The sequence below is a fragment of the Callithrix jacchus genome, chromosome 7 (assembly GCF_049354715.1).
Source record: "Callithrix jacchus isolate 240 chromosome 7, calJac240_pri, whole genome shotgun sequence".
NCBI classification, from domain to species: domain Eukaryota; kingdom Metazoa; phylum Chordata; class Mammalia; order Primates; family Cebidae; genus Callithrix; species Callithrix jacchus.
In genome coordinates, this window is record NC_133508.1 from 20,913,386 (window position 1) to 20,931,847 (window position 18,462).

Genomic DNA, 18,462 nt, shown 5'->3' on the forward strand with positions numbered 1-18,462 from the left:
TAGTGGTAAAGGTGAGAAGGATGCCCTGAATGTGTAGGATGAAGAAGAATCAAAGTTAACTTCGAAGTCCAGAATCTGAACAACTGGAAAATTGAATTTTCTTTTCGAGATGGAGTTTCTCTGTTGTTGCCCAGGATGGAGTACAATAGCATGGTCTCAGCTCACTGCAACCTCTGCCTGACAGGTTCAGGAGATTCTCCTGCCTCAGCCTCCCGAGTAGCTGGGATTACAGGTGCCCGCCACCACCCCCGACTAATTTTTGTATTTTTAGTAGAGATGGGGTTTCACCATGTTGGCCAGGCTGGTCTCGAACTCTTGACCTCAGGTGATCTGCCTACCTTGGCCTCCTGAAGTGCTGGGGTTACAGGTGTGAGCCACCATGCCCAGCCAAAATTGAATTTTCTAATGACAGAATTAAAAACATCAGAAGGTAATATTAGTTTAGGAAGGAAAGTGACAGGATGGATTTTAAGCAGGTTTGGTTTGAGCTGATGGTCAAGAAATTGAGTATCTTAAAAAAGCCGGGCGCGGTGGCTCACGCCTGTAATCCCAGCACTTTGGGAGGCCGAGGTGGGTGGATCACAAGGTCAAGAGATCGAGACCAGCCTGGTCAACATGGTGAAACCCTGTCTCTACTAAAAGAATACGAAAATTAGCTGGGCATGGTGGCTAGTGCCTGTAATCCCAGCTACTCAGGAGGCTGAGGCAGGAGAATTGCCTGAACCCAAGAGGCGGAGGTTGCGGTGAGCCGAGATCATGCCATTGCACTCCAGTCTGGGTAACAAGAGCGAAACTCCGTCAAAAAAAGGGGAATGGATTTGGGTAAACAATCAGGTCAGAAAATATGGAGTGATAGTAGAAGTTGGAACCCAAGAGAATACATAGTTGGGTTTTGTCAGCACTAAACCTTAGGACGTGTTGACAGTTAATGTTGATGAATCAGAAAAGGGGACTGTTTAAGGCAAAAACAAAACACACACACACAGAAAGAGAGAGAGAAAGAGAGAGAGAGAGAGAGAGAGAGAGAGAGAGAGAGAGATGCAAGAGAAAAGAAAGCAAGCCACAAAAGGGAAAGGATCAAGAATGAAGAGACAGAGAGCAGTGTAAAGTGCTCTGGAGAAGTCACAGACGAGGTTGATGACTCAGTCAGTGGTAACCTGAGAGAATGCAGTTTCAAAGGAGGGAACAGACACTTAGTGTGAAGAACGGTTTGGTAACATGAAGGTAATTGATGGAGTTAGACATTTCAGAGATATAGTACCAAGAATTTGAAGAAACATCAAGTAAAGGCTTTTCTCTGATGTTCAGTGTAGGCAAAAAGTAAAGAAACAATGGAAGGGGTGTTTTAAGGGTCTTGGAGAGGAGGGAGAAATTAAGTACTTTCATAGCAGAGATGGGATTATTAAACAGGGAAAGCAATTGACTATGCAACTGAGGAAGACTTTTGCAGATATGAAGGAAACAGGAGTAGTTAGAAAAGCATTGGTAGGGGCAAGGGATTAGCATCTGCTAAAAGGCTTCATTTGCTCAGTAAAAATAGTTGGAGAAATACACAAACAGTGGGCAGCATGGGATTGGATGCTAGAGAGAATAGATAGAGTTTGAGTGTATCACAAGAACTCAGCAAGAGAAGAGTGAATGAATCACTGACTTTCCAATGGAAATTAGAGGGTGATTCTTTGACACTGGGTGAACCTGAACATGTGACTTTTTTCTCCACTAGTTAGTTCTGCTTAGGATCTGGAATAGGAAAATATAGAAGATTAGGATCTGTGCTGAGGACTGGGGGAACTTATCCAGAATTGATGGTCAAGTAAATGAGAAAACACTAACTTGACAGAAGAGGCCCTCTTTGGTATTCAGGCTGCCAAGAAGTGAATCCTGAGTGAACTGTAGAAGCTAATTAGATGTGATAGTCCATAATCTAAAGGATTTAGAGGCAGACAGTGCCATCTAATAGGCTCTGAAGGTAGCAACTTTGAGGTGAGGTGGGAAGAGAAATATAGAAGGAATGAAGTGGATGTTATTTTAACGATTCAGGAGGAACCCTGCAATGGGGAATATTAAAGTCATTGAAGTTGATGGAGGAAGTACAGGAGGGAAAAACAATGCAACAAAACCAGTGGCTGACATTTTCTAGAGACCTGGAGTCTTGCATGTAACTTCAGGGCTGCATTGATGGTGAGTTTTATTCTGTCCTTTTTTCCATTCATTCTGCCCATGTAGCCGTCTCTGATGACTCCAGATGAAGGTATTTTTCTTTGAAACTCATAGCATTTGTTGTGGAACATTTTCAGTGGATACTGGATTTTATGCTGACCCCCAAATATTGTTGCTTAACTCCTGTTCAAGTTTTTATATGCAAATATGTTATTTTCCCTAAAAATAAGATAAACGCCTTATGTTTAGTACTGTTTTACATAAAGGTGTGCAAATATTAATTTTATCAGATGACTGAATGCATTATCACACAGTCAGGCTCGATTCGAGTAACAAAGTGGCTGGTTGTGGGCTGAAGTCAAAAAAGGAAAAAAACATTCAAGAAAGAGAGCTTGTCACCCATGAGATATGCAGACTGCAGATACGAAGAAAACATGGGTAGATATAAAAGCATTGGTAGGGGCAAGGGATTAGCATTTTCTAAATAGCTTCATTTGTTCAGCAGAAATAGATGAAGAAATATACAATTGAGAGAGGGCAGCACGGATTGGATGCTAGAGCAAATAGATGGAGTTTGGGTGTATCAAAAGATAATACCAATTGCTAGGCAGTTAATTGAGTTAATTAGGAATGAGTTATTTTTGTTAATGATAATAAGGGTTATAAATTGAGGTTTTCCTATCAGAGCAAAGAAGATAATGTAGATACTGTAGACATCCAATCCCATGCTGCTCTCTCTCAATTTGTGGATTTCTTCATCTATTTTTACTGAGCAAATGAAGCCTTTTAGCAGATGCTAATCCCTTGCCCCTACCAATGCTTTTATATCCACTCATGTTTCCTTCATATCTGCAAAAGTCGTCCTCAGTTGCATAGCCAATTGCTTTCCCTGTTTAATAATCCCGTCTCTGCTATGAAGGTACTTCGTTTCTCCTTCCTCTCAAGGAGGTGCCATGCCTCTCATCGCAGCATGAACTATAACATCTATGCAAGTGAATACAAACACTTACTGTGAATCTCCCTGTATATAGCCCTTTGCCAGCTGTGGTAGACCAAAGCTATCTGCTCTCAAGTGCAGGTAAAAGAAGGTTGCATTGTCTTGAGAGAATGCTAAAATTATAATAAAACAGACTCAGATAAAATGGGCTTTTTATTATCACCATACACTAGAAACTCCAAACTCTGTTAGTTATAAAATATTCCTCCCTGAAAGAAACTTCTGCTGATCTAAGCATTAAAGAGTGGGCTCACTTACTGTTGAGTTTTACTGACATAATATATAAACTTCAACTTAGTTCAACGTTATGACTTATCTTTTTGTAAACATTGCCTTATGTATAGAAGTTAACTCAGAGAACTCTCTATAACACACTTGGCTCCCAACAGTGAACTCAGCTACATGCATTCATTTAGAGAAGAAAAGTTCATCAGGGTTTGGAATCCTTTGCATTTGTTTTGGGCACACTGGTGTCTTCAACCTATATGGCACTTTATATATCTGTGTTAAAACAGTGGATTCAAAATAAAGAATGATAGCATTGTGGTTGTAAAGACAAAAAACAGAACTTAAGGCACTTCAATTCTGCTGTTGCAAGTACAAATCATTCTCTAAACCTTGTGGAGTTCTTTATTTGGCAATACCCCTTCTTCTTCCCCCCTTTTTTCAAAATGTGCATTCATTCACTCTGTTTCCCCTTTTTGTGTGGCAATTTTTTTTATATTTAATGACTTTTGCTGGCATGATTATATATCTACAAAGTTCAAAACAAGACAGTTTTCTGGCTCCATGTCTTTCCTGACCATTATTATTATTAATTTCCTTTCATGATTATTACTGAAAATAATGTCTTCTAGAGGAGCAGATGTCACACAAAAGGTTCACTCCTGGTGTCAGATAGCTTCAGCACCCCACTGCTGTGCATATTTCACAGTTCACAGGATATGACATTTGACTTCAAGGACATATACATAGAGCATGATAAATAGATAGATATACATACCTATGCACACAGAGACACACATTTATACATATATATTGTATATCTTGACTATGTCTCCAATCACATGAACAACCACATTATGTGATAAAATGTGACAAAAGATATTGATAAAATACCAGGAAACATCTGAAACAGCACAGGTTAAATAGAAGTGACTTGTAATCTGTAGGTGGGGATTCAGAAAGTTTGCTTGGGCAGGTGCAATGGCTCATACTTGTAATTCCCATACTTTGGGAAGCCAAGGGAGGAGGATTGCTTGAAGCTAGGAGCTCAAGATCAGCCTGGCAATGTGGTGAAACCCTGTCTTTACCAAAACAAAAACAAAAACCCAGGAGTAGTGGTGGATGCTTGTGGTCCCAGCTATTTGGGAGGCTGAGGTGGGAAGATAGCTTGAGCCCAGGAGGTTGAGGCTGCAGTGACAGGTGATGGTGCCACTGTACTCCAGCCCAGGTGACAGAGTGAGATGCTATCTCAAAAGGAAGGAAGGAAGGAAGGAAGGAAGGAAGGAAGGAAGGAAGGAAGGAAGGAAGGAAGGAAGGAAGGAAGGGAGGGAGGGAGGGAGGGAGGGAGGGAGGGAGGGAGGGAGGGAGGGAGGGAAGGAAGGAAGAAAGGGAGAGAAACAAAGTGTTCTTGGAAACATGTGAGATGGATAAATGGATGGTCTTTGCACCTCTCCATGTGATTTTTATTTTTAGTCAGCTAGACTAAACGGTGAAAGAAAATAATGCACCTTAAGTGTTTGCAATATGTGGTTGAAAGATACTTCTTCAGCCATTGGAGAGCCATTGACTTTGTACTTTGAAGATGTTAGCTTCTGGAAAATCACAGGAATTGTATGGTTTTCTTGTTGTTTTTGTTGTTAACCCTAAGCATCTGAATATGCTTGGGAACAATTTTCATCTTGCACATGAACTGACTACAGTTATAACTAATTCTTCAGGTCATCCATAAGACAGTTCTAGAATGAAGGCAATATATCAATGACAGGTAGTAATGGGAGACTGGAGAAGAGCTGACACAGGCAAATAAGGTTAACTTCCACACCAGGAATAATCAAAAGAGGGCAAGCAGAAAACGTGCAAAGATCACCCAGGCTTTGCTTCCAAAATTAGCAATTAGAATGCTCCTGTTTGGAATTCTCAATCACACCAGAAGACCAACAGATCTGAGTTACTCTTTTTAAGGATAAAGTGACCTACAATTCATGAAGCAAAGAGATACAGCCACACACAGGAGCTGTTTATTTTAATTAGATTGCTAGTTTCCCTGGCCAGGACCCAAGGCCATTGTGTTTCCGCATAGATGGAACTGGCAAGTAAAATACAAGACACTCAAATGAATCTGTATTTCCAAAGAAAAGAAAGCCTGTTAGTATATGTCCAATGAAATATATATATATTTTTTAATTTTTTATTGCATTTTAGGTTTGGGGTACATGTGCAGAACGTGCAAGACAGTTGCATAGGTACACACATGGCAGTGTGTTTTGCTTCCTTTCTCCCCTTCACCCACATTTGTCATTTTTCCCCAGTCTATCCCTCCCCAGCTCCCCCCTGCGCTGGCCCTCCCCTTTTCCCCCCAATAGACCCCAGTGTTTAGTACTCCCCTCCCTGTGTCCATGTGTTCTCATTTTTCATCACCCGCCTATGAGTGAGAATATGCAGTATTTCATTTTCTGTTCTTGTGTCAGTTTGCTGAGAATGATGTTCTCCAGATTCAACCATGTCCCTACAAACAACACGAACTCATCATTTCTGATTGCTGCATAATATTCTATGGTGTATATGTGCCACATTTTCCCAATCCAGTCTATCATCGATGGGCATTTGGGTTGGTTCCAGGTCTTTGCTATTGTAAACAGTGCTGCAATGAACATTCGTGTGCATGTGTCCTTATAGTAGAATGAGTTATAGTCCTTTGGATATATACCCAGTAATGGGATTGCTGGGTCAAATGGAATTTCTATTTCTGAGGCCTTGAGGAATTGCCACACTGTCTTCCACAATGGTTGAACTAATTTACACTCCCACCAACAGTGTAAAAGTGTTCCTTTTTCTCCACATCCTCTGCAGCATCTGTTGTCTCCAGATTTTTTAATGATTACCATTCTAACTGGCGTCAGATGGTATCTCAATGTGGTTTTGATTTGCATCTCTCTAATGACCAGTGATGATGAGCATTTTTTCATATGATTGTTGGCCTCATATATGTCTTCTTTTGTAAAGTGTCTGTTCATATCCTTTGCCCATTTTTGAATGGGCTTGTTTGTTTTTTTCTTGTAAATCTGTTTTAGTTCTTTGTAGATTCTGGATATCAGCACTTTGTCAGATGGGTAAACTGCAAAAATTTTTTCCCTTTCTGTTGGTTGCCGATTCACTCTAGTGACTGTTTCTTTTGCCGTGCAGAAGCTGTGGAGTTTAATTAGGTCCCAGTTGTCTATTTTGGCTTTTGTTGCCAATGCTTTTGGTGTTTTGTTCATGAAGTCCTTGCCTACTCCTATGTCCTGAATGGTTTTGCCTAGATTTTCTTCTAGGGTTTTTATGGTGCCAGGTCTTATATTTAAGTCTTTAATCCATCTGGAGTTAATTTTAGTGTAAGGTGTCAGGAAGGGGTCCAGTTTCTGCTTTCTGCACATGGCTAGCCAGTTTTCCCAACACCATTTATTAAACAGGGAATCCTTTCCCCATTGCTTGTTTTTGTCAGGTTTATGACTGGTTGTTTATTGAAATCCAGATATAATGGGTGTCTTATTTGTTTGCTAAATCTGGCAATCCACCCTTTAACTTGTTAAGACAAAATAAATATTCAACACAAAATAAGGAAAATAAAGAAAAAATTGCATTTCAAAGAACGAAATGGAGAGGGAAAAAAATCCTTCCCTTGAACAGTCAAATTTTATCAAAGCTAAATATTGAAAGGTTGACCTGAGTGCAAAAACAAGTCTTCAGTTCCCATGACGGTCTGCCAGAGACACAAGGAAGGCTGAGGTTCAATATTTTTTCTTCTACTGGCTCCTGGAGGATGTTTCTGTTAGAAGCAACTTTAGAAAATCATCTTCCTTGTTCTTTGAAGTGTGTTGTGTGGATTCACAGCATCACCTGGGAGCCTGTGAGAAATGCAGACCCCCAGGCCTCCCCGAGACCGATTGAATTAGGAGCTGCAGTTTAACAAGATCCCTTGTGATTCTTGTGCCCAGGCAAGTTTAGTTCTGCATTTCTGTAGTTTCCAAAATACATGCTTTAAGAAATTATAGGATTCCTAAACTCCATGAGGCTCTGGGAGTACATGCAAGCAGGGATCCGTTCACCGCAATTAAAGGAAACTGACTCTGTGTGCTTCTCTCTGAGGTTCAAGGTAAGATTTTTATTAGAAAAAAAAAAAAGAATTTGTGGCTTAAAATTTAAAAAGGAAGGAAGGGCCAAGTGCATTGGCTCATGCCTATAATTCCAGCACTGTAGGAGGCTAAGGCAGGTGAATAACGTGAGATCAGGAGTTCAAGACCAGCCTAGCCACCATGGAAAAACCCCATCTCTACTAAAAATATGAAAATTAGCTGGGCATAATGACAGGTACCTGTAATGCCAGCTACTTCGGAGGCTGAGGCATGAGAATCGCTTCAACCCAGGAGGCAGAGGTTGCAGCGAGCCAAGATCCTGGCACTGCACTCCAGCCTGGGCAGCAGAGCGAAAGTCCATCTCAGAAAAAAAAAAAAAAGAAAAACAGAAGGAAGGAAGGGTGTGTTTTTTGAAAAACAATACTCTGATTCATTTAGATGTGGAAACCGAGTAACAAGACGTGACTTTGCCCAAGTCCTACACTGGGAAGTGATCCCAGCCTCTTTCTATTTCCTCACTGTGGAGGAAGACAGCTCCAAAATGGCAGAAATTTCTAACTGACTGCTTGACAAGGGCCATGATGCACCACAGGTGTTTCCTATCTGGGCCTTCAATTGCAAAATCAGTCCCTTTTCTTTCATACTCCTGCCTGTAACTTCCTTTCGAGTGCTCATCTAACCCAACACAAAACACTCTCTGTGTAGCTCTCTGAACTGGAAGAAAGGTCTCCAGCTGCAGTTTTGTGTACACTGCTGACTGAGGGTGCCCTCCAGGTTTGTTTGCGGATATTTTAGCTAATTATCTTGCCATAGACCATTGAGACAGACCTGGATGACTGTTCAATTAGCAGTATTGAAAAAAGAATTAGGGAGAATTCCTGCCTGCACAGCTAACCCCAGTGCCAACGTTATTGCTGAGAACATTTTCTTCTGAAAGTGATTAATCACATAAATAATTCTCAGAAATGAAATTAGAGATCACCCACACATTGCACCCTGCAATGTTTTAAGATATTATTATATCCTGAAACTCTGTAATGGATTAACATTACAGTCTGGGTTGAATTCTTAGATTTTCAGCATACATCCTGCCTTGTTAGCAAGTGACCCGGTGGCCAACATGAGTTTCTGTAACAATTTGAATTAGCCATTCTAAAATCAACACAGATTTGGAACTGTCTAGGCCTCGAGATAAAACAACAATCCCTTCTCTGAAATCCCTGACTGTGCTTAATCATGCTTGCAAGTTTGTGGCAGGGCTGGACATGAGGCTCAGGTTTTCAGATCCTTCCATCCAAGCCCCTCCCTGTTCTCTGGGTAGATGGCTCCTATTAGAGCATCAGGGTTAAGGACTTGTCTATGCTAATGAAATAGTTATTCTGTTAAATGATTGCCTCATTCTTTTCATTTATAAGGAATAATCTGAACACATGCAGATTGACATCGAAAATCAATTGCAGTTAGGGCTGATTTATACAGATTTCCTTAAATACAGGAATTCTAAAAGTTAGCAGAAGGAGGCAGAGGAGACAAGGATCAGAAAGACCTGGACAAGAGGTTCTTTTTAAAAATGATGGTCTTTTTTAATTCAGTTTAATTTATTAAGGTATTTATTTATTATATTATACTTTAAGGTCTGGGGTACATGTGCAGAATGTGTAGGTTTGTTACATGGGTATACACGTGCCTTGGTGGTTTGCTGCATCCATCCCCCATCATCTACATTAGATATTTCTAATATTATCCCTCCCCAATCCCCCCACCTCCTGCTATGCATCCTCTACATGCCCCTGTGTGTGATGTTCCCCTTCTTTCTTTTCTCCAATTTATAGGCATTATCTCAGGCAAGCAAATATAAGGATCCTAGGACATTAGAGGGCAAATTAGCTATTATTTCACAGATGAAGAAACAAAGGCCCAGAGAGATTAAGTCATTTATTCACAATCACATAATTGCTTTGTGATATGAGATGACAGCTCCTATTTCATTGTGAAAGTATTCTAAAATGAAAGGAAAATTTTGGTGAAGTTATTACTCTTTGCTCAGCATTGTTATGGTGAAGACCAAGATATGAAGGGATTATAAAAGAATATGAAATGAAATCAAATGTTTAAAACCCTAGTTACATGACATTTGTCAGATTTCATTGTAAATTTTAAGATATTATCATGAAAGTGCTTTTTTAAATCTAGTGAAAAATTATTTATGAATTTTTAGTTTTTCCTGAATAAGAGAGCAGTCTTGAATAATTTTGTAGCTGGATGATAGCTATTTTGTGCATCATTAGTCATGAAACTAGATGAGTGACATACACTGATAGTTTCACTCAGGGGTTCCCAACCCCCCGGCTCTGGACCTCTACCTGTCAGTGGCCTACTAGGAAAGGGGCCACACAGCAGGAGATGAGTGGCAGGCAAGTGAGAATTACCACCTGAGCTCTGCCTAGGAGTGTGAACCCTACTGTGACTGCACATGGGAGGCTCTAGGTTGTGTTCCTTATAAGAATCTAATGCCTGATGATCTGAGGTGGAACAGTTTCATCCCAAAACCATCCCCCATCCCCTACCCCCAAACCAGCCCATGAAAAAAATTGTCTTCCATAAAAACTGATCCCTGGTGCCAAAAAGGTTGGGACCACTGGTTTAACCAATTGTGTGTTTTGGGTGGGATCTCTAGTGATTTTAAGTCTCATTGAGCAATTTCTATATTGTTTTCTGCTTATTTTTCTACTCACTTTTTCTATAATTAGTAAAATAAAAATTACAAATCTAAAAAATCCTTAAAGACATAATTAGTTTGGAAAATATGATTATGCTGTGTTAACACATGAAGTTTAACACCCAACTGTTTGTATATTCTATTTTGAGGACCTTTGTGATACACTCAGAAAGCACATGATATACACTATCAAGAATTCTGCAATCTTTTCACCTAACAAAGAGTTATTAATTTAGTAGCTCTACTTATTAACAGAATACTGAAGTTGTTGGTATATTGTTAAGATTGAAAGAAAACTAGAGCCACGTTCCCAATTGTTGGGCAAGTTATGTATAAATCATTGCATTTTAAGAAATAATTTCCATGTGGGAAAAATTAACCTAGAATTAGGTAGATTTTCATTTTATATGTTGGCCCTGCCATTTGCTAGCTTTGCAGGTTTATGCAAAATGTAAAGGACGGTGTTGGATATTAAATGAGATCCTGTACGGAAATCACCTAGTACAAAGCCCGAGATATGAAATAAAAGCCTCCTACAATGTAACTTCCATGAGCATCATCATCAACATACCCGCCATCTACACTCCTTTTTAATGAAGAGCCACATATAGTATCACTTCTTTTTTCTCATCTCTAATTTTTAATTTTTGTGGGTACATAGTAGGCATATATATTTATAGAGTATGTGAGATATTGGATACAGACATGCAATGTATTATAATCACATCATGGAAAATGAGATATCCATTCCTTCAAGCATTTATCCTTTGCGTTACAAACAATCCAACTATAGTCTTTCAATTATTTTTAAGTGTATAATTAAATTATTATTGACTATAGTCATCCTGTTGTGCTATGAAATACTAAGTCTTGTTCATTTTTCTATTGGGGGGGAGCTCATTAGCCATCTCCACCCCATCCCAACCCCACCACTATCCTTCCTCTCTAATAACCATTCTTCTACTCTGTCTCCATGAGCTTGTTTTGTTCTTAGATCTTACAAGTAAGTGAGAACGTGCGGTGTTTATCTTTCTGTGCCTAGCTTATTTCACTTTATATAATGATCTCCAGTCCATCCACGTTGTTACAAATGACAGGATCTTATTATTTTTATGGCTGAATAGTACATCATTGTGTATATATACTATATTTTCTTCATCCATTCATCTGTTGATGGACACTTCAGTTGCTTCCAAATCTTGGCTACTGTGAACAGTATAGCACAATGTCTTTAAGTGGCTGTAAAATCCTGCTAGGTGGCAGGGTTGTTCTTGCTACAAAGTGGCTTTGGAATGGTGGAGATTCAGAGCAAAATCTCAGTGGTGCTGCTTGACTAGGAAAGCCATGGCTTTGGAGAAGCTCACCTGTGAAGTTACTAAAACTAGAGTGGGGGCTATAAGTAATGAGCAATGCAACATGTCCTCTCTCCCCTCCAAACAGGCATAACCATGAGTTATGGTACCCACCTCCCTAGAGGTGCTTAGTATGTTTCCATTGTTGATGATTTCATCCCCACTGCAGACTGTTTTGTTATGTGGCCCTTTCTTTAGTTTTAAATGTTTCTTTTGGAATATAGGGCTAATTCAGTTTCACTTAATGGGACTTAATCAGCAAATAAATTTAAGGCATTCTGACCACATAATGTTGTAGAGACAGCACTTAATATTATTAGTAGGCAGAATGTAATTCACTTGATTGGTATTTTTTCTGGATTGTAGAGCTTAATACTCATCCCTATCTGATGTGAAAAACGTTCACAGCCATTAATCATTGACATTGGCATGTGATTGGAAAATCTAGAAAGATACCAAATGCCAGTACATGTACACTGATATTTAGCCTTTTGTGCATTAGAATTGTTTAGATAGAAATAAACTTTCTTCTATATTTATTGTCTTATTTACCCCAAAATTACAGGCACTTTAATAAATGAAGTAATAGTTTCTAGTGTCATTATGGCTGTGAAATGCATTTTGGTGCCTGTTGCTGCTATAACTGGGCACATCTATTTGTAAATCACAGAAAGTTTGTTGATGGACAGAGTGCTGAAGAGAAATGCTCTCTTTTTGTCGATACAAATAACATGTATTTTAGGACTAGTATCTACTGTGTAATGTTTGCTTCATAAGCTCAAGATTGGCCATAGCTTCTAGTAGTAGATTCCATTGTTAGGCTATAACAGCTTTCATTTTTAAGCACAAAAATCATATATGGGTATGCTTAGCTAAATAAATAATTTCGTAAGATACTAAATATTTCTTTTAGCTCATTTGCTAGGAAGTCTGGTGCCTTGTTGGAAACACGCTTCTAGGAACAGAGCAGTTTTATGACCTTAGTTTTTTAGTGAATTAATGAACAAAATAATGTGATACCAGTATTGACTAGTAGAGAAGAGAGAGCGTCTGTGGCCACATATTTTGAAATATTTTTGTTACAATTTATGTTTGCCTAGTTACATTTGGGCATTTTTCAAGCATATGCATAAGGCATTGAACCTTGGTTGGGAGAAGCTCTGAATCCTTTGAGGGCAAGTATGACGAGTGGTCTATCCTGTGATGGGGGTAGATAGCACCATCCTGGAATGCAAGCGCAGGGGTTGGAGGGCTGATAAGGGGAACGCTTAATTCTGACTGTAGCTGTAATAACAGATGATGTAACATGTGAATTAATTCAACATTTAATCTAAAATAGCTGTCAAATGTATTTCTCTGATGATAGAATCTCACCTTAATGCACATTTTTTATTTTTGTGTTTTCTGTTTTAGAGACGCCCAAGCCGATGGCCTGCGATGAAGTTTAGAAGAGGTTCTGGACATCCTGCCTATGCTGAAGTTGAACCAGTTGGAGAGAAAGAAGGTTTTATTGTATCAGAGCAGTGCTAAAATTTCTAGGACAGAACAGCACCAGTACTGGTTTACAGGTGTTAAGACTAATATTTTGCCTATACCTTTAAGACAAACAAACAAACAAAAACACACACAAACAAGCTCTAAGCTGCTGTAGCCTGAAGAAGACAAGATTTCCGGACAAGCCCAGCCCAGGAAGGGTAAACAAAAAACTAAAACTTATACAAGATACCATTTACACTGAACATAGAATTCCCTAATGGAATGCCATCTATAGTTCACTTGGAACATCTCCTGTGGACTTATCTGAAGTATGACAAGATTGTAATGCTTTTGGCTTAGGTGCAGGGTTGCAAAAGGATCAGGAAAAAAATCATAATAAAGCTTTAGTTCATGAGGGATCGACACTTTTGATTCAGATGTTCTCTGATGTCTCAAAGATAACAGTTTTCCAAAGCCTGAACCTTTTCACTCGAAAGAGCAATGATGAATGTTTGAAGATTGCTAAGAAAAACAGCTCATGCAGGAGTGAAAACAAACACAAATAAGAGATTTTCTGTATTTTCAAAACAAATCTGTGGCAAAAGGATGTTGTTTTTCTAGATCTTTCTGTATCAACAAGTTCATGACTTTACACGATGAATCCTTTTATTGATACAGGAGGTTCAGACTATGTCTGTCTCTTCCTTGGTAATGGGTGACCTTTCTATGAGCTGTGACAAAATTTCCAAGCTTTTAGCTAAGGATTTTGGAAGAGGGAATGGGAAACAGGGCTTTCTGTACTCCCGCCTCAGTAAAAACATCTGATTTATGCTTTATGGAAGCCTTGCCTCCATTCCCCAACTGAGAAGTCCCATGAAACCACAGTTGCTCTGGGCTGACGGAAACAAAAAGAAACAATATGAAGAGTTCCTTAATCATTTTTGAAACAAAAATGTTAAGGGATTTTAAACTTATGGTTATTTTTAATTTTTTGCCGTTTCTGTACTAAAGACCCATTTCATTGCCGATTCCTGTCTCAGAAGCCATTCACGTCAGCATGGCGATAAAAAGAATGAAAACCCCTGCTGAATCATCAGTAATTTTCTTTAAAGCACATAGTAGTTACATAAATATATATATATAAATATATTTTTGTTTATAACTAACACAAGGCAGGATCTTGTGACTCTAAGAGTGCATTTTGCCATCAAGACAAAACAGATGCAAGATGCATTGCTGCATTACTTCCATAGAGTTGTAAAATAATCCTTAATATTAGAATATTTTTCTGTCACTTAGCAAAAGTGGTTCAGTCATTGCCGCACCCATTATGTTCTTGACTATTTGATCCACTTTTTCATTCATGTCAACCCCTTCCCTCTCTGGCTAAAGTGGATGCAGAAAGCCCCTTACATGGAGCTATCTATTGCCCTGGAATCACAATCCTGACTTTGAAGATTCCCATGAATGAAGAAAGGAAAGGCATCCCTTGAGATGGAAAGTGGGTAATATGTATACTGAGCTCCTAAAGTCCAAATTCAGGTACTGAGTGTACAGCTTCACCAACATCCCAACCAGTGAAACGTTTACACTCTGTGCCAAGAAACTGTTGGCTTTTGAAGGTACAGTGTTCAACATTTGCAGATTCAGGTCTCAAGAAGCAGAGATGTTTCATAAACAGCGTTTTCCTAGCAGCTTAGCATCTGTACACATCTGTCTTGGACATGAGTCCATTCACAGAGTACCATACTTTATCATCACGAGTGTCTGACCTGAACCAATGCCATTTTCTATTCCATATATATTGCTTTATGATTTTAAGTATTTGATGAAAGTGGTAATTTTTTCCTAACCAACTTAGTTAATTATTGCAAAAAGAACATTGAAAAGTAAGGTGACGGAAGGATTGTGATGACAATCTTTGCAGCAGCTATGTTTGGTTTAGTTGAAGTATCCCCGCTTATTCTTGTGGAATAGGTTTGGTCAGACAGCAATAACCAAATGACTTGCCAATATGACTGGTGCAACTGGTATTCTACAAATGCATACAGAACACAAAGACGACTTCCTTTTAGGATAAAATGATGCTGCTTCAACTGGCTTTTTTGGTAGCCATGGCTTCCAATAGCAACTGATTGACAGTTATAGAAATCTTGCAGGCTTATCCTTAGTTTGTGTCCATTAAGTACTACTTAATTCTTACATGGTAATGTTATTCTTATACGCTTCAGCGTTCATCTTCTATTTTGATTGAAAACAATTGATAGTTCTGTAAAAAAGTACAAGCCCTGAATTGTTCAGTGAACCAAAAGCACCAAATAATAGATAAAACTTTCTGGAACTAGAGTGTGGGAAAACTTCTTAACAGAACTAACAGTTAAAGGTAGTGAGAAATGTGTGGTATATGAATTCTTTAGTGGTAAGGGGAAATGTTGGCTAAATACCTTTCTTTCATGAAACTTTCATTCTATTTTATATTTCTGGTTTATTCTTGTGCCCATTTGAGAAAACAGATACACAATTTCTGAAAATTCAAAATGGCCATCAATGCTTTGGACTTTACATATGTTATGTATTAGAGAAGATGCAGGTGTACATTACTTAATATACGATGAACATAGCAGAGAGAAAAATAATAATGAAAAACATAAAAATAGCAGAGACACAACTTCTGGAGAAATCAGATAAATGGTGCTACAGAGGAACTTAGTTATTTCAGTTTAATTATTTGTAAAAAAAAAATCAATAATCAGTGATTAGGTAAAGATACTGAAAGTCAAGAAAAATATCTTGACCTATTTATGTCTACTGTTCCATTAGTGGAACACTAGTCTTGTGGGAGTTATTTATATCCTGCTCAAGGTCATCACCAAGGTCTGATTACAAAAATTGAAGAAATTACCACCTCAGGCATAAATGGGTTAAGTCCAACAGATGGCACTGACCATAAATGGTGGATTGTATGTGAAAGGTTTGGACTTCAAGATATACCAACACCTAGAAAACTAAAGGGAAAGTGCAATTGATCCCCAATTACTATTTTAGTTTGAAGTATCAAGGGTATTTGTTAATCTTTCACATGTAGCTTCTAGAATTGTGCTGTCCAACATGTCCACTAGCCAGTGTGGCTTTTGAAATTAAAATTAAATTTAAAACATAATCCTTCAGTCACACCAGTCACATTTCAAGAGCTCAATAGCCACACCTGGATTGTGGCTAACATATTGAATAAGAAGAAACACTTACATGGTTGAAGAAAAATTTAATGAACAATTCTGGAGAGGTGTTACCTTCGAATTCCTTATCCTTGAAGAAAAGAGAAGAGGAGGAAAGAAAAAAGATTTGGCAGCTCTTGGGCATATCCAAGCATTTTTTTATCTTAGAGAGGCCCCATCGAGTAATGAAAAAACTATAGCTGACACAGCTTTGAGTCCCCACTGTGTTATCTTGGGAAAATCACTTCAACCTCCATGAGTCTCAATTTGCAATTCTGGAAAAGAAAAACATTTTTTTCCTGTCTTTCTTGCAAGATTATTATGCAACCTGATTAAATGTACAGAAGTACCAATTCTTAAAAACCTTATGTCAATGTAACCCACATAAAGTACATCTACTAGTCCAGTACCAGCACACATTTGCACTCAAAGGAAGAATAGTTCATCAGTCTAAAACGCATTCAAAGACAATCAGTCCATCACCTATCTTGAGAAAGTGCCAAAACAAAATGCATTCAAAACACAAAGCAAAATTGCTTCAGTTTCTTTTCTGCCCATCTGAATTCCTGCTCTAGTATTTGTCCCACATGACATCCATCCCATCTCTTTCTCCAGTCCTATGCCAGCATTGCCTGTGAATATCCTTCAACTGCCTCAGTTCTTTATTGCATAGACTCACTTAGCTTCTCTAGTTTCTTATGATTTCCCATTTTACACCTAACAGCAAAGGGAGGCTTCTATTTAGAAGGCAATGTCTCAAACATAAGTAATTTCATATTTATTTTATCACTATAACATTAATGTAAGAAGCTATGGCATTAAAATATAAAAATATTTGGAACAATGTAAACCTTTGCACATGCAGACTATATAAAAGGAATGAACTTATTTTAAATTATGCTAATATCCAGATACATATTCTAAGGTTAGTCTTATTTATCAGTTTTTGGCAGTAAATTCTGATGTTACATCTTCATGAATGAGTATAAATTTGATCATGTCCCTAGTGTCTGTTGCCCACTTGAGAAAAGGTTTTGCTAGAATCCACGGACTGGTTCAAGATGCTCTCATTCCATGATAGAAAATTAATATTTAAATAAGACTAATAGAAAACTATATTCTCTGGTCATAATTTCTTCCTCCTGTGAAATGTTCTTTTAGTTTGTATTTGTTTAGGTATTTTCCAGGTGTTTTTTTACAATGTGTTACACTAAATTCCATAGGGTTACTCCTGCTTTTACTTTACCACCTCCAACCCCACATTTGCCGTCAGCATCATATGCCATAATCACAGGAGATGCAGCCTAGACAACATAGTGAAATTCCATCTCTATTGAATATATACATTTATATATATATACACATTTATATATATATATAAATGTATCCCCTCTATCGAATATATATAAATGTATGTATATTCAATGGAGAAGATATGAATTATGTCATATATTTTATTATATATATATGTAAATTAGACAGGCATGGTTGCCCATGCCTGTAGTCCCAGCTACTCTGGAGGCTGAAGCAGAAGGATTGATTGAGCCCAGGAGTTAGAGGCTCTTGTAAATTACGATTGTGCCACTGCACTCCAGCCTGAGCAACAGAGCAAAACTCATCTCTAAATAAAAAAAGAATCGTGAGACATCATGTAATCAAACCTCTTAATGTTACAGATAAGTAAACTGAGGCCCAAAGAGGTACAGTAATAGTCTCAGTGTCAATAAACTGGGTCTTGAACTTAAATGTTTGTTTCAATTCTCATTGCCTACATCTCTTAAATGTCAGCACTTAAGGCCACCCAAGCAGCTTAGATAGCACAGTCCACTCAATGCTAACTGTATTTGGTTTATTGACTATCTGCTCTGTCCTGTAACAGAATATTAGCTCCATCTTTCTCTATCTTGTTGCTGACTTCAGAAGGCCACTATTGTTATAACATCGAGATTTCAAACCCTAGCCATTGTGGGGTCTCTGTTGGGATTTGAATTTCTCTTTTCTCCACCCCTGCCCCCATCTGTGGCTATCTAAGTTAACAATACAATTTATTTTGGCCATGTAAAATTTTTCTGCCTTTGTTTTATTTCTTCCCAAATGTATCTGAAAATGAATGATCTGTACAGCTGATTTTCTGACCAGATATATAAATGCAATTTTTATTTGCTCTTCAAACTATTACAACATGTTTGTCCTTAGAAGAGTTTTT

The 18,462-nt window shown here is 38.3% G+C and overlaps 1 protein-coding gene across 1 annotated transcript in view; it reads left to right on the top strand.

Moving 5' to 3' along the window:
• The window catches only part of PLXDC2 (plexin domain containing 2), a 434,538-nt gene extending 418,180 nt beyond the window's left edge, over window positions 1-16,358 (top strand). Inside the window, exon 14 of the mRNA XM_002750087.8 lies at window positions 12,979-16,358. Coding sequence (XP_002750133.1) covers window positions 12,979-13,095 — 117 coding nt within the window. The 3' untranslated portion in view covers window positions 13,096-16,358. The remainder of the gene's footprint in view (window positions 1-12,978) is intronic.
• The last annotated feature ends 2,104 nt before the right edge of the window (window positions 16,359-18,462 follow it).